Genomic DNA, 18,039 nt, shown 5'->3' on the forward strand with positions numbered 1-18,039 from the left:
GGTTTGCAAGGATGATCAACTTGGCCATAGTTTGGCCGAACTGATGTTTATTTCGTCGTGATTAATCGGTTCACCTCAAATATACCAATTGTTAAGCTTAGGGATAATAGTGTGAACTCTTTTTTATAACTTTATTGTTTCGCAGTCACGTGACGTAGAGTCATCAATCGGCTTTTAGGCTTAATTCAGGACTACGCCATACCGTGACCGAGGGATGAAGCCTGTACTTATGCCACTTGTAATTAACATCATAGTGTGAAAAGCATACTCAAAGTCATAGGAACTTGACATTTTCGCTTGAATTTATTAGTGAGTACTTAACCAACCTTGCGATCGTAAATTTATTTTTCATCCTCCTCGTATGTTTTCAGTATCGCTTCTGTATGCACAGTCTAAAGCATGAATAAAAAAGCCTGACAGTAGTACTTCACTTTTAGAATTTTCATTAGAAAGAATAATTCATTCAACATCATTTTTAGAATTTTCATTAGAAATTATAAGTTATTCATTCTTTAGTTCCGATGCTATTATTGCACCGGCATTTGATTCTCAGCAAATGCGACATTCAAAAATTAAAAAATTTATAAGAATAGTTTTTAATGCAAATATTTGTATTAATTTTGATTTTTGTATTAATTTAAGTCGGAATAAAAATCCAGACAACCAATGACACATAACAGTAGATAAAATTATTACTAACCATGGTAAAAAACTAACTCATGAATGATCAATATTTGCGTGAATTTTTAGAGAAACCAATGCATAAGAGAATCACTATGTGTACGATTTTGTGTACAAAAATAATAATATTCTACATTAGTGCAAGTTCCACTTTTCTGTAAACAATGGAAGTTATACTAATGAGATATTTACTACACGAAACCTGCCGTTATCGATTTGTAGTTAAACTTCAAAAAAATTTTTTTATAAGTAAAAAAGATTAAACGCAAACATGGAAACTACGATTACTTTTGTGCATGGAAACATAATTTCAGAGCAATCCGTAAATATTTACATTTTCCAGTTTGTTTCTTTAAGAATAATGTTTAAATATGTGATTCAGGAAATTTATTGGAGATTAAAGTCATTTCAGTATATGCGTTTGACATAATAAAATGATTCAACTATTTCTTATATGAACTGCACTTAGTAATCTAGGTAGTACACAAATTTTATCGTTTTCACATTTCTGATGCCAGTTTGGAGGAAACCAAAGAAAATCAGAAACTATTTGTTATATAATTGTCATTAAATTTTTTTTTGTACAGACCTAATCTTCCACTTCATCCTTTTATTTAAAAGTAAGCTACAGCGATGCTAAAAAAGTAGTGTACTACAGCATCTGTGATCTTATGTGGATGACAGCAACATGTCTTGCTTTAAAATTAAGCATTCCTGACACACATAAAAAAGTACTGATAAGAAATACTCAACACATTGTCATCAAAATTGTTTAATATTTAAGTCTAGTAAGTGTCGTTTCTGTAGAAAGGAAGCTACCAGCTTCTTGAAGAGTAATTAGAGAGTGTTCAAAGAGTTTGTTGAATCTACCAAGGCAATTTTAGGAGAAGCTTTGAGGAATATATTTTCAAGATCCACCAGTCCTGCTCTGTGCGAAAGAGCAGTAGTTTCCAAAGTAAAATCTGAACATATTGTTGCAGCAGTATTTGACGAAGGGTTTTTAAGGATTTAATACCACACTCGAACATACGGAGGTCAAGGAGATATCCAAATAAAATACAGGCCGTGATTATAGACCACACAGCTATGATTATAGATGAGGTGTTCAACAGTTCTCTTTATATGTTTTTTTACTAAAGCTTTAAAAGTTAATTGCTGAGTGATTGAACTATTGCTCTTCTATCTAAATAGAATTTTATACAATCTGCACCCACACCAAAAAAAAAAAAAAAAAAAAAAAAAAAAAAAAAAAAAAAGGATAGTTTCACTATATCTTCCTTTCTACTCTGCCGATCGACTAAATTTATTTAATTTCCATATATCTAAAGCGTGACTTAGGGTATGTATTAGATTTATATACAGCGTTGTTCTAACATAGGTATTTTTACACAAAATCAGACTTTTCTGAAATGACATACCGAGTTCTTCCCATATTTCGATTTTTCGACTCAAGTTTTGCCTAAATATTAAATTTTGTAAAATTTGATTAGGAATTTACCGAGTAGTTTTGAGAATTTATCTTGGCGCACTTTTTCAGTTGGCGCCAATAATTATTTATTTGTCGAAATTCTTAAATTTTACTAACTATTTTTCCCTTCGCTATCATTGTGCAGGAGCGGAAAAAAGGTTCATTCATCATCATTCTTTCAAATAACTTTAATACATTTGGCGTTATTATCGCTTATAACAAATATGATAAATTTCAGAACTTGCCAATATACAAATTCATGTATATCTTGGGAAATTTTGAGTAAAAAACTAATATTTTGCAAGTGAGCCTGGATATACATCTACTTCGAGGTGATGGTAAAAATGTTATAGATTGTAATTCAAAACGTTTTTTTTTTAATTTACAAAAATTATTAAAAAATAAATCAGGAAATGTGCGAATTTTATTTGGATCAAAAGTTCAAAAGTGTTTTAAGAAAATTTATAAAAATTATTAAAAAATAAAAATTTTAAAACCAAAACAGAAAAGAGCTACGAATTTTATTTGGTTTTGAACCGAAATTTTGAACTGTGTAAGAAGAAATCATGCAAATTTAATAAAAAAGAGATATTTATAACCAAATTCAATTAGCGTTGAAGAGCTACAATTTTGAGAAGTAATTTTTTAAAAACTATTTGTGCAATTTTTACAGTACTTAGCATTTCGGCATAATTTGAGTTGTACAATCGAAATATGGAGAATATTTGTTTGCCATTTTAGAAAAAGGTCAGATTTTGTGTTAGAATACCTCGGTTACAAAAATGTTATATATAAATCTAATACAGTCGCGTTTCCGCTAATTAGAACCGGCTAATTAGAACGTGAGATATAGAACTGTCCCATTTTTCTTTTCTGCAGAGTGTACATATCAGTTTATTTGTGATCTTCTCACTATATGGCTAAAAGTGTGTAAGGATTATGTTAATTTTATTAACAGTTAAATTTTAAGTTAAAGTTCCTCTCCTGTCAAATTCTTAACTTCAACTTACTACTTCCGGCCAGAACGTAGTTTTGGAATCACTCTGAATACATAATGAGGAGGTGTGGTACCTCGAAGTTCTTTGGTCTTAGAGAGAGAGATTCAAAGTTTCTGATTTAAGCGCGTCTGCCTTTTGGCTACTCTCCCTGTCAAAGCTGTTATTACGCTCGGTCGTACTCAGGCCCTTGACAAGCTTCGTAGTCAAGTAGAGTTAAGGGGCCAACTCGATTAGAATCTTGATAGCTTCGGCTGTATCTCTTTAGTTAATCTTAGTTTTAGTTTATTTCTTAGTCTCTTAAGTTCAAGCCCAAGTGTCGGCTTTTATTGTACACTCCAAGACGGAGTTTTGTTAAATCGTATTGGAATAATAAAGGGTTAGTTACCCTTCCATCTTGTTGTTTCTTGTCACACGAACTCAAGCGATTATTCGCTAACTAGCTCTTAAGGTTACTCACTTTTGACTGCAATTACACAGTGGTAAACCTAACATATGACATAGATTCGTGATGTCCAAACTCAGAAACCTTTATATGAAACATTCACCTCACAGTACTGACAACTATTAGATTTCATTTTATTATGCTAGACAACAAGGTTTCTCAGCGATTACGTTCGGCCAGTATTGCGATATACTAGCCATCACAAGGTACTGTAGCTCTAGAATAATCTGAAACGGATCTGAAAATGATCAAAATGAGTGCGTGATTCAGTCGGAATTCTTTTATAGAATGCATATTCTCAGGCTTCTGAATATGAAATGAGAATCTTATACAGCCTACTCTTTGAGTTGCTACAAATTAACCCAACATGATCCAAAATTGATTCTAATAGTCTATTAATAATTTCATTGAAGGAAAAGGAAACTAACTCTTAGATGCAAACAAGTGATTCTCCTGCGCTTAACTGGAAATTTCTTAAAGATCGCTTTTGAGCAAATCATTTCATTCATTGAAGATCCCCATTGATGACAAGTGTAAGTTTCATTTAAATAAAACTCACACGCTATTTCAGAATTTGCATTGTATGCTCTTGGGAGAAAATACATGGGAATCAACGAGAGAAATAATGAAGAGACAATTTAATGTAATGCTGAGATATTTGTAATTTGATATTTTGCAAGCTACAAGTAGTTTTTGCCTTTTCAGTTTTGTTTGTTTGTTTCTTTTGTTTCTTTTCTTTTTTTTTGTTTCTTTTTTTTTTTTTTTTTTCTTTTCTTTTCTTTTCTTTTTTTTTTAAATTTTTTTTTAAGAAAAGCAGATAGTTTTCGTAAGGTAAAAGGTTTTTTAGGATGATTTAAGATTTTATTGAATTGTTTAGCAAAATTTGAGAGGGATTTGTTTCATATACTTGTATATATATGTAATTTCAAGATTTTTATGGATAATACAAAACTAACATTACTCTTATTTAAAATGCCTTTGTATTGCAATAACTGAATTAAATTTTATTTTACAGCAAGCGTTTCCCAATAAAATTTTATAACAACACACTGCATGTTTTTGAAAAATTAATGGAACTGTTAAATATTTTTGGAAGAGCACATAAAAACATAAGTGCTGTATATTGAAAACTCTATTTTTAGTTCACAGTAACTATTCGAAGTTAAACTTTTTCCTAGGTGAAGGCAGTTATAGATTTTCTCTTTTGTCTTGCCCAAAAATTAATACAGCCATCCTGTATAAAGCCTTTTGTAGAGAAAACCGTAGAGGTTTTAATATTAATTAAATGCTGGTTAAGGTATAAAATACTTTATTATTACTACTAGCATTAAAGGAGCAAGAAGCATTAACATACATTTTTCGAGCAGAGCCTAACATTTTGGTAAATTCCTTTTGAATCCGGCTCAGTTTTTGACAGTTCGTATGTCTGAAGCAGCATTCGAGTCACCTCCGGCATTTCGTTTCTAAAGCCTAGAATAAAACGAGAATCTAGTTTGCCTCACCAATGCGTTCTGGCAAATAGCAACAATACTTCAGATGCCAAAGTAAATCTCTCGAAAATGCAACAAGGGAAATTTTTAAAAAATGTTTGCATTAGTTGAATTTCAGAAGTAATACTGATCTGATTTTTGAAATGTCCTAAAAACTGGATGTCTTATATTGTAAGAAAGTTTTTTAATACAATGTGAGGTTTATATATTTATTGTTAACTAATAGTTAATTTTTCGTACTTTCCTATCACTCTCTTTTCACCCACGCTTTTCATGTCAGAATGCAAGTGAGATAGCGAGCGTTTATTCAGATAGAGGTAGAAAAAAGAGCTACTATTTAAGCAAGCGTATCAGTTTTAGTTCGCGTCTGCTTATTCCAGGCGACGCTGTGCCGTGATTATTAGCGATTTGATTCTCTGCCGTTGAGTGCTTTTAGCCATTTGGCTTGTTTCACCTGTTTTTCTTTCTAAAAACCAGAGCCTTTCCTGCACGTTAAAGTATCCTTTAAGCCGTTAGGCTAATCTGTCACAGCTGAAGTTGTTCAACGTTACGTATTTAGGTTAAGCCAGAAGTGCTTGGCCTGTGTAAACTCAAGTTGGGTAACAGTTAATTTTGTGTTCGAATAAAAGGGTCTTATACATCCTTCTTCTGACTTTTGTTTTGTTTCACAAGGTTAGAATACAATTCTTAAATAGTCTTTTTAATGTCTATAATCTCTCTAAGAAGACTGGACTTTATAACTTCCTTTATATTTCATTCTTGGAAGCGTAGAACTGATTAATTGATACGCGTAAATTGTGAAAATATCTGAAGATTATCGCAAGGAATTTCTTCAGCATGAAGTGGATTGCTCAGGGAAATGAAGTCAAAAACTGGAAACACTGAGCAAAGAAAGTAGTGTAAAAGTGTCCATTTTAATACATGGGTTGAGAACTAAAGCAGAAACTGAAGGGAACGAAAGGAATGTTTTCTCTGTTCCTTAAAAAAATATTTTTAATGAAAGCTATGTCTCTATAATGTCATAACCATGCTTAGTTTAATCTTCTTAGAATGTTTCCCGAATATAAATATGCATCTGTACTTTTGCAGTACTTGTGAGTTAGCCGGCAGATACTGATTCACCAAAATAAAAATCATCTCTAAATTCAATTTTTTTTTCAAGTATTCGGGAAGCGTAAAAGTCCCTTATGGACGCGTCTTGGAAGAATGCGATTTTTATTTCTTTGTCTTTTCTTTTTAATGCCTTCTCTGTCTCCCTCCTTTTTTGGAGGCGCGAGTGAGTTAAAGAAGAAGGGAATGGCTTCAGGTTTTGGTTTCAGTGCCAGTTTAAGATCAATTTTAGCAAGTGCCGATCTGTTTTAAATCATTTTATTATCATTTTCACGAAGAAAATTTTCGGGACAACGTTTACATGTCTTATAATTACTTTTACCGCTTCCTGTATCATGCATTATGATTTGCTGAGGAAGGAACAGAAAGCATCCCATTATTTATAGGCTATTTACAGGCATATGGCATTTTCCAAATAATCGTGAGTGTGGTAATTTTGCAGTAATGAAATGATACATAATTGAAGATATGCGGAATGTAATGGAAATATTACGTAGGCAACAGCATGTAACTTGTTAGAATAAAAACTGAGAATAGGTTTCAGAAAAGTCACTTGCCCTCTTATTTAATGAAACTCATATGGAGGTAGAGGAAAACAAAAAGCTTCGATTTTGAATGCCAAACCATATTAATTGGGAAACAAAAAACCTGTTTCACCGATCTGTGGATGTCAAATGTACATTTTAACGTTTAAAGGCCATAGCAGTGTATTCGCAGGTACCGGCCAATACACAACTACCGCATATTACTTTAGCAAAAATTTTACAATGTTTCGATTAGAATCCCAGGAAGTTTCAGGAAGCACCATTTGAGAAGCGCTGCTTTACAGTAAATGTTACTAAATTTGTGAGTCAATTGTTTTCCAAAATATGTAATAATATTGCAGGAGAAGCCCATTCTTCAAGGATGCTCTAGCTGCCACTTGTACGAATATGAAACAACAGGTTTACCAAGACGAAGAGACTGTCATCCAGTTCTTCTCACCTAACGGCGGACTCACAATAAATGCCCAGTGTCCGAATGATGATGATGTTGTAGTGAGTAAGTAAATGTAGCTGATAAGGGAAGCTGGGCTGTTAAAAAATTGAACATAAGTTGTATATGCTATTTTTCAATATTATCTTTGTTTTCTATTGATTGCAGATACTTCGTTAGTGAATTTAGAAACAAGCCACTGAAACTCATATTATCTGTTTATTAAAGACAGGCTTTTCAAACACCAGTAAAGCCACATTATTCGTCATTATTTCCCTTTAAGCACAGGTTTCTGCAACGCTGCAGTTATAAAGCTACATTCTCTATTTCCTAATGAGAGTTTTTCATGATTTATCACACAAACGCGATAAAATTGCATCATGTTTATCTATGAGATTCAAATACTCCATCGAATCAAATAGTTGAATATAATTCAAATACTGCCCCATCAAGTGCGAGTCACGTTTTTTACTCACTGATGCAGGACCGTGAAAATTCGGCTTCAAGCGTGGTTGCGATATTATTTTCATTTCTGCTTTCCGTAAATTGGATTTATATTACAAATTGATATTTTTCTTACTAAACTGGACTTAAAAGCGTAGCATTGTCGTGTAAAAATAATTATAATAATATTAGAAATTTGAATTTTAGTAATTTGATTTAGATAAAGTAAGTAAAGAATCTTAAAATTTATAAATGTTTTCAGAGGAAGGTTCAAGCACAACATTCGTGTTATTCGAGGTTTCACTACCTAAGGGCCGTTCACACTGGGGTTTATCTGAGCTAACAGAGACATCTGGCACAGCCCATACTGTTCCCTGCGCTGGAAAAAAAAAAAAAAAAAAAAAAAAAAAAAAAAAAAAAAAAAAAAAACCAGTTTTTTTCAATTAAAAAAATTGAACTTTATAAAACATTCTCCCGTCTTCTTAGCATGCCTTCGTAGTCTAGTGATCTGCACGCAGGGCCCGTATCCCAGAGGTCCGTGGTTCAATTCTCAGAGAGGGCTTGCTAATTTTTCATCTCTCCTACTTCCAAAATACATAATGTCTCTACAGTGGCGCTCGAACTAAAAGGGTAGGGAATGGTGATTCTCCACACCCTAGGATTTGGCGATTAGGGGGACTTGATTTTTCGGTTACCCAATCGCGAAATCCTAGGGGGAGTATATAAAATATTCTCCCACCTTCTTAGCATGCCTTCGTAGTGTAGTGGGTTGCACGCTGGGCGAGTGTCCCAGAGGCCCGTGGTTCGATTCCCTGCGAGGGCGTTGCTCTTTTTTTTCTTTTTTTCTGGTTCCAAAATACCTAATGTCTCTACAACTTGATATATAGTGGAGCTAGTCTACACATGGAACCAACAAGATTAGCTCAAATAAACACCAGGATGAACGATCCTTAGAAGGCTCCCCTATCATACCCAAGTGGAAATGAGTAGAGTTATACCAGAAAGAATAGGTGTTCAGGTTTTTAAGCTAATAAAATTACTCAGCTGACTAAAGGACAAATAATGGCACAAATGCACCTATTTTTAATCCAATTCGCATCAACAAAACTCTTTGAAAGAATTTATGGCCTAAAAATGGAGAAATAAACTCTGTCACAAAAATATATGCACCCAGCAGATATCGAACCACAATCACGAAACTCGGCACGAATGTAGCCTGGAAAGAGATATGCAAATGGTTTAAATTTTGACGCCAAGGAGACAAGCGTAAACATGCTATGCGCATGTATTCATGTGAGATGCATGTGAGATGAGCAGCTGGAAGAGTTTAAAAGCATGCTTGGTCATGCCGTAGAACTATTCAAACGAATCTGTAGACTTGGATGGACGGTATTGTGACTAGAGATGCCTCTGAGACATAGCAGGCGGCAGTACGAACAGTTGTCGGACTTTAAGAAGGGGCGTATAGTAGGTCTCAGAGAAGTGGGTTGGTCAACAAACGTATCGGCCGTGACCTCGGTCAGAACGATATGGTAGTTGCTCGATGGTGGCGACAAAGGTTCACAGAACTGACAGTCTACCGTCGGGGATAATAAAGGCGCCCCAGAAACAGATATGAGCGCGAGGATCGCGCAATCATAAGAGCGCCCCCTTTCTCCCCAACAATGTCGCTAGCATCGATTTGGCGCCATTTTCCAGGCATCCGGTGGTATCAAGGGCAACCATTCGAAGACGACTGGCAGAAGCTAGTATATGTTGCGGACGTTCTTTAAGACTCCTAAAACTGATCCCGCATCATAGGCAGTGTCGACTGGATTTTTGCCGAACTCAGGCAAGCTGGAGTGTGACCGACTGGAGGTGTGTGATCTTCAGCGATTACTGCCGATTCAGTCTCAGTGGTGATGGCCAACGCACACGTGTGTGGAGGCGGTCAGGCCAGCAGTCCGATTCGGAATTTGCTGTCGAGCGGCATACGGAGATTATACAAGGTCTGACAGTGCGGAGAGTGAATTATTGGAACACACTATCACATCTAGGTGTCCTTCAAGGCATTATGAGGGCTCGAAGTTGCCGAAGAAAAGAACAGAAAAAATGCATGGGAACACCTGCATTCTATCGAGAATTCTAGAGAATAAAAATATATATAGTAACACCTAATGCTGTAATTAGAATTCAAAGAATATGATGTTTTTAAATATTTTGTAATTTTGAGTTGAATTTTACGTGACATGAGTGCGGTGAAAGCAATGTTTAATAATAAGGTTAAAAATACAAACAAAGTTGTAACAACAGGAGTGAATCCAATAGCAGAATGGCAAATTGAGAGTTCAGCAAGCATATAAAAGAAACTTTCACAAACTCTCTGATGTGATGCTAAAATTAATGCTTTGATATTAAAAAAATTATACAGTACAAAGTCTGTAATCCGGACTCGTCGGGACTTCAGCGATTCCGGATTAGGGGTTTTTCCGAATTATAGATCATCAATTTAAATATGGTAAGGTGGCATGCAGAAATTATACAATTAAAAATATGAAACCGTAATTTATGGAATAAAGAGCAATTATGATCTAAAGGGTATCAAATTTTACAAAAAAAAGCTTAATATTTATTTTTTTACATTATTAAACATTTCTTTAAACGCGCACATGGGTAAAGCATACATTACGCATAGTCGAAATTATAAAATTGCAACCAGAAAACTATTTGATGTGTATTCGTGATATTTATTATGACGAGGAAATTGATTTAAATCATATCAAAGTACATCAATATGAAATACAACACTTAGGAATTATATTATAAGCTAAATAAAATAAAAACATCTGCCCTGAAGATGAGGATAGTGCCGACAGATGAACTTCCAGATCATTGCGCACCGCGACGTTTACCTCTCGCAGAGCAGCGTGAAATTGATAAACAGATTTCCGAATGGTTAGAGAAACAAATCATTAAACCAAGCTGTTCTGATTACGCAAGTAATATCGTGCTTAGTAGAAAAAAATGCTGTTCATTTAGACTATGTCTGAACTTTAACGACACTTAAAACTTGGTGAATATTGAATATTGAATCAATATTCACCAAGTTTTAAGCGTCGAATATTGAATTGCCATGCGTGAAATAGCCAGTCGCGGTTCTGTTTATGATTCATCAATTCTTGATTATGTAATCAATGGGATACCCGATGAGAGTAGTAACAAAATTATTTTGTATGGGTGTAAAACTATCTCTGAATTCAAAGAGAAATTAAAAATTTATGAGAAAATCCGCGCTCCAGATACGAAGAATAAGGGTTATTTAAGTACTAACACACAAAATAAAGCACGCGCTATACCTAATAAGAGTAATGCATGCGCATTCTTTAGGCGCATGCGTAAAGCATACAAAAAACGTTTGTGGCTTTGAGGGCCGGATTATAGATCATTCCGGATAATGGACGTCCGGATTACGGACTTTGTACTGTATTAATAGCGAGATAATATATTTTTTAAATTTTATTTTCTGTTTTTATAAGTTAATCATACCAAAAAAAAGGCTGGCTCTGCAAGCGGCTAGTCAGTATTAAGGCATGATTACCTTTCACTCATGCTACATGTTCTATCTTCTTTGCAGAATTTAAAGTTTGCGTCAGAGATTTTCGCATACCGGCTATCACTCTGCACTGCAACCCTGTCAAGGAGAAGGTGAAACTGAAGGAAATTCATAACGTGACCAGCGATGAAACGCAGCACACACTGGCAGACTGCGGAGAAAACGGGGCGATTCAAAAAATGTTCTTCGAAGACACAGGTGGAGAAGCTCGCTCCACGAGAGTTATCTTCACTTGCGTAGGGCTTGAAGTAGAAGATGATGGCTTACCCGTTGGAATGTAATTTATATCGATTTTGAAATAAAAATAACTACTCCCGATTTACTATCTCGGTTAGCTCAAAATCACGGTTAAATCCAACGATCATTAAAAATCACAGTAAAGGCAATAACCAATATATAATTAACGAGAAAACACTTTCCTCTAATATAATTTGCCACCAAAGTAAACTTTTGAAATTAATATAATAGTAATAATTTCAACAGTTTACTTTGGAGAATAAGTTTATTTGGTTACAATAAGAGCACTAACATGATTAGAAGAAATGAAAAACCTTCCAACCTTGATTCTAAATCTTTCTCAAATAATGTATGTACACATGAATCTACTAATCAAGAAAATCATAATGATATAAGAATTAATTGCCAACGTTTTAGAAAATGCCACTAAATAAATAAATTAAAAAGTTGTTAAACGTAGGATGTTTTATTACCAACGGCGAACTATCTAAACTTGATTTCCCAAAGCGAACTTCCTGATGAAATTTTAAAATTTCATGATGAGGTTTTCAAAAGAGGAATACATATTCAAATAGTTAGATTTAGATAGTTTCATTTTGCTATTCACACTGACTCAGAAATAAAAATTTTTAACGCAATACATTTCTTAGGAAAAGCACGTATAGCTATTTTTAGTGCTTACATATTTTCCTGTCGACCATTTTTTGACTAACAAAAACTGTCACCAAAAAGTAGAATTTAATGCCATTAACAGATAAACGTAATAGCACAAAACATTCATTACAGTTTCGCCTTTGTACTCCGACCAAATTTTTATAGGCTATATCTGCACGATATATAAATAAATAAAAAGCGATCTGTTCCTTCTGGCATGACTGAAGCAAGTCTGAGCTGATTTATTTTAGCCTTTTATATGCTGTATAACAATGGTGTCAAACTGGCGGCCTGTAGGTCACATGAGACCTTCAAAACAGTTTCATGCGGTCCACGAATACATTTACCTTAAATGAATCATCAGTTTTTATAACATTAATTATTACGATAACTGTTTAAAGGTTTAATATTTTGATTATTTGGAGTCCAGTTTTTACAGTACTTTTATTACCCCTAAAAATGAATGTGAGTAAACCTCAGAAAATTAATTTCCACTGTGATTTAGATTTTACTTGAAGATTTGATTAATTTCTTTTTCGTGCTTGCCGAAACACTCAGTTATGAAATTTTGTAATAGGTTCGATTTATTTGATTATGGCAAAACGCTTGAAGGCTGTCTAAGGGTAGGATGCCTTCGTGGAAGACTTTCTAAGGGAAACTGCCTGGTATACACATTAAACATTTGGAAAACCACCAAAACGCCCCTTCAGCCAGCCCGTTCGCCGAGATTTCGACACCGGAACGAAATACCAGTGTTCAACGACGGCCGCTAGTAGGTCGCTTTTTGTAATAGCATTAATCACTTTGTTTGAGACTACATCTACATATGAACAGTTCTTTTCCCTAATTGAAGATTAATAAGTCTAAAAAACCATATAAATCAATGAGCATCTGCTTATGTTGAAGATAGTTTGAAGAAGCAAGGTTATAAATTTTATCAAAACCGAAAAGCCATGAGGTGTTGGAACTGAAAGATGAAGTAAGAAACATGAAAATCATAATTATTTACATGCAAATATACAGGGGGCCCACTAAAATCCGATACCACCCGTTTAACTGGCGAACGGCTGCAGCTATACTCATAAAAGTGGTGTCTAGGTGTAGTAAAGTTGCTAAGTGAGACCGCTCACAGCGCCACCTGGTGGAAAAAGGCTGACTTAGTATTCCTATCTCGGAAACGATACGAGACAGGAGGAAATATGAATTACAAAGTTATAGAGCATCGATCAGTTATCATCGATCATCATTATGTTATCATCGATTTAGTATGAAAAAAAACCTCGTGGACATTAATGTTAAGAAAAGAACGCTTTAATTGCGCATTTGATTGCTCGCTATTTCCTACACTGTAACGTGACGAAGGGACCTTAGAAAGAAAAAACAACTAATTATCATAAACTACCTTTATCTCCGATGTTCAAACTTCTCTTCGTCAGCTGAAATGCACATGTGGACCCTTGTTAGAATTTCATGTTGCACACATTGTAACATAGCGGATGATACGTTTGCACAAGCACCTGTAATACGTCGTTGAAGGTCCGGCAATATTTGTGGAGGGGTCACATACACCAGCTCCTTGAGGTACCCCACAGGAAAAGGTTCATTGGAGTCAGATAAAATGAACGTGAAAGCCGCTCTTCGAAACTACCATACCCGATTATTTCTTTCTCCGAATGCCTCCATCAGGTACTGCTTCACTTGTGAAGTGTTGTGCGCAGGCGCTTCGTCATGTTGAAACCAACCATTCCGGAAGTGAAGCAACGGCAGGTTCGCAATAAAATTGGGCATTACGTCTTGCAGAAGTTCTAAATATCATGGGACCGTTAACGCACCCTGGCAAAACATTGGGCCGATTAGCCTGTTATTATAAATTCCACACCAAATATTAATCGAAAACCGTATTTGGTGTCGAACGTCAGCCGAACATAATGGATTTTCCATTGGCCAATTATGGGTATTCTGCCTATTTTACTTTTTATTTCGCAAAAAGCATGCCTCAATCACACTATATCTGCCAGGAATGTTAGTTGGACCTCTGTCTGGTTCATAACGAAGTTGCACCATGCGAAGATCTCGACATTCCCGTCCAGTAAGGCTGATTAGATGTTGGCCAGTATAAATGAGCACCTAATTCATTTAGGATTTTCCAAAAGCGAAATTTTGAGAGGCCACAAATTTCACTTACCTCTCTTATGCTGCTGTTTGGATATGTGAGGGAGTATGGTAATATATCTTTCAGCTGTACTTTTCGACTTACCCTATGTAAGTAACTTATTATATTAATGCTTAAGTTCCAATAATTTCACTGTTTGTCGAGAAAGCCTTCTGAAATTTTCAGCACAATTTCTGTCTGCAGGTATGTAAAATTTAAAAGGGTCTAGGAGAAAAGAATACAGTGGATTCTGTACTTTCGAAAAGAAAGCTTTGAGTTTAAGCTAATAGCAAAAATCTTGTAGATGAAACAATAAAAAGGGGTGTATTTAATTATGGCAAAGCACACTAGGGCTATCTGCCTAAGAGGAGGGAGGACTTTCTAAAGAAAACTGTCTTGTATACACGTTACAAATGGGAAAAACCACGAAAACACTCATGCAGCCATTTCCGCGGGATTCGAACCTCCGACCGAACTACTAGTATTCAGCGACTTTACCGCTCGGCCGTTGGTGGGCCGACACAATAGAAAGAAACATTTATTTTTAACTAGGCGCTACGGGACCAGCCTTCGTCTGGCTTTTAAATGTACCGAAAAAAAATGCCTAAAGGGAACACCAAACATTGAATTTAAGAACTGCACTGAATTTTACTCTGCATAACAACTTTATCAAAAAACATGTATTACATATAAAAAATTACAATAAAATTAGCAATATCCCTTCATACAAATATTTATTATCTTAATAAATAAATTAACCAACTTCCCGTTGCCTTCTCTCAGCAAACGTCCAGTATCCAAGATAAACATTAAATTTAAAAACTGCATGGAATTATCGTCTTCATTTTTTGGAGTGGCAACAGTGCTGATATCAGCAACAATAACAACAGCGATATATCAGCAACAATGGCTGCGTCCCATTGTTGCTGATATAATGAGAAAGAATTATCGATTTGGTGCATTTTCATCAAAAAATACGAAACAAAACAAATAAAAATCTCATTCGAATTTTGAAAAAAATCGCTTCGAGGTGTATTGGCTCTTGTCTAAATGCACACTATTTACCAAATTTCGTAGCCTTGGGTCTATTAGCTTACGCGCAGTACGAACGAAAGACATACACACGCACAGACAGACAAACTCTTCCTTTTACAGATAATAGATTAAGGAAAGGCAAATTTTCCGTCAAGATATGCCGCAAATTAAGAATTTTTAACTAAGAATTCATTAATTAAGAATTTTTAACTAAGAAATCATTAATTAAGAATTTTTCCCTTCTGATAACTTTGTGTCAAAAAAATTTGAACAAAGTCTTGCCTTGCAAAATCTTGCTGTCTGCACTTAGTTAATTATAACATGTTGATTAGCGCTTTATTTATGTTGCATTATACATATTTACCTCCTATTAAATGAAAACTGTTATCAAATTTTTGTAAATGCTTCTTTTTATGCAAGCTCTTAACAACATTAACTTTCAGTCAAGTTGTTACTATGTTTAAAAATTAAACAGACACTGGATTAAATTTTAATTATAAACTATGTTTGGAAGTATGAATTTATGCAATGTGATTGGGAGATAATTTCAGATTTTACAGCCAGTTACTTGAAATTAGCAAAATTTAAGTAAGGAAATATTTAACTGAAAAATCTGATTGCTGAGGTTTTAAAGGAATGTGAAAATAAAGTCCAAGGGAAATTACAGTTGACGATGTTATAGAAAAAAATCCCTACCAAGTAAGTTAGAAAAACTAGTTCTGAAAATACCCTGAATTCACAGATATTTCTTCAAATAATAAAATAGTGGAGGTTGAACCTCTACGATGTGCCCCAAAGGGGGGTGGACCTGTAGTGTGATTGCGTTCACGGAACGGGGAATGCCCATAATGTTGTTCCCTCAAGTTGTAAAATACTTATTATTTCACATACAAATCCACAAAATTCACAAATTCTAGTTATATCCCGCTCTCCCTACCAATGCCTGAACTGCAAGTAGATTTATATATCCCCTAGGAATGCCATTGGCCAAATGATGCATTTCGAACCACGTAGCTCCGCCCATCAGCCAAAATATCTCATTTTCTATGTGTCTTTGCTCAGTTGACACTTCACCGTTCTGAGGTTAGCAGCGCACCTTCGTTATGCCAATTAATTGCAGCAGCAAATTGCCATTATTTCCACGACATCGTTAAAAGGAGTAACTGAAATATCAAGACTCTACGTATTACGCACGAGAATTTATTTTTTGCATGGCCTATTCTCACGTTATGTTCAAGAAAGATATATTTATTCTTACGTAGTTTTATACAGGATGTGGTTTTCACCCGGGGCCTGAAATAACAGGTGCATAGTACCTGAGTCCTCAGTAACTACACCTGGTATAAAATAGATTACTGCGCTTCTATTACTTTTTACTGCACCTTATCTGTGCTTTACACAAAATGCGTTTAGTGTCTTTATTATCACTTATAATGCATACTGTTTTTATCGCACTAAAATAGCTACAATAGGGACAGCTTTCCAAGGTAAAATTAAAGTATTACATTCCAGTATTTCTTATAGTCTAGCCTAATATTTCAAGGATTAAATGTTCATCACTTCTTTTTAACGTTTCATTTTAATTACTGTGTATTATCTGTCGAAATATACATCTTTTGCTTTTTATTTCTTCATTCTTTACTTTATACTTTTGTTTAGAATATCGGCCCACCAGCGGCCGAGCGGTAAAGTCGCTGAACACTGGTAGTTTTCTCAATGTGTAACGTGTATGCGAGTCAGTTTTCCTTAGAAAGCCCTCCACGAAGACATGCCTTCCTCTTAGGCAGATAGTCCTTGAGGCTTTGCCGCAATCACATAAGCCATAAACCAAACCGTTTCCTGTATCGATAAATTTGGCGACTACAAGTTGAATTTTGGAAAGGTTTTTTTAAAATTTCCAAATAGCTCTGTATCACCAAATCTCGTAAAAGTTTACTATTTTTAACTGAGTATTTGTAAAATATTAGCGCTAATGGTTTTGCTGTAATGTATGTCTAGTCTAACGAGCAGATTCACGTATACGATGCTGGCCATTAAAACTGCAACACCATGAAGAAAAATAAATACAAAAAAGATATTTATTATGATGTATGGCAGTATGGCATGAAGACAAAATGATGAAATTTGTAAGCAGTCTGGTGGTTTACAGGGATGCGAAATTAGTAGAAACAGTTGCCACCCTTTGGAAAGTAAGATGGCTTTTATCTGGTTAGGCATGGAATCGAACTGGGCTTGGATGGCAGAAACGAGTAATTCATTCCATACTGCTTCCCGTCAATGCCACACTTCATCAACCGTATTAGCTGGAGAGGGGTGGCGGGCCAGTCTCTCACCAACGCGATGTTTCAATGGGTAACATATCTGGAGACGGTGCAGGCCAGGGCAGCAATCGAATACCCTGTGTATCGTGGAAGTTCAGAACACGACGTGCAAAGTGTGGTCTTGCATTATCTTGTTGAAAGATGGCGTTTGGGAGGCCTTGAAGATGAGGCACAACCACTGGGCGTAAGATGTCAGAAATGTACCGATCAAATTACCTTCGATTCGAATTACAGATGTGCGTGTCGTATACCCAGTGGCTGGCCAAATTATTACACCAGGTGAATGGTTCTTATGCCGATATCGAATGCAAGCAAGCGACATGCTGTCTCCTTGGAGCCTTCAGACAAGTATACGGCCGTCAGAATACTACACACAGAATCGGGATTCGTCTGAAAAGACGACAGTTTGCGACTCAGTTTGTCGTTCGACGCCACCATAG

At 35.3% G+C, this 18,039-nt stretch overlaps 1 protein-coding gene across 1 annotated transcript in view; it reads left to right on the top strand.

The window, feature by feature from the left end:
- Positions 1-11,518, top strand: part of LOC118201080 (uncharacterized) — a 54,554-nt gene extending 43,036 nt beyond the window's left edge. Inside the window, exons 8-9 of the mRNA XM_035373105.2 lie at positions 7,076-7,230; positions 11,222-11,518. Of these exons, the coding sequence (XP_035228996.1) occupies positions 7,076-7,230; positions 11,222-11,481 (415 nt within the window). The 3' untranslated portion in view covers positions 11,482-11,518. The remainder of the gene's footprint in view (positions 1-7,075; positions 7,231-11,221) is intronic.
- The last annotated feature ends 6,521 nt before the right edge of the window (positions 11,519-18,039 follow it).

Source organism: Stegodyphus dumicola, chromosome 10, assembly GCF_044657685.1.
Source record: "Stegodyphus dumicola isolate Sdum_Otavi_A_Nest chromosome 10, ASM4465768v1".
Taxonomy (NCBI): Eukaryota; Metazoa; Arthropoda; class Arachnida; order Araneae; family Eresidae; genus Stegodyphus; species Stegodyphus dumicola.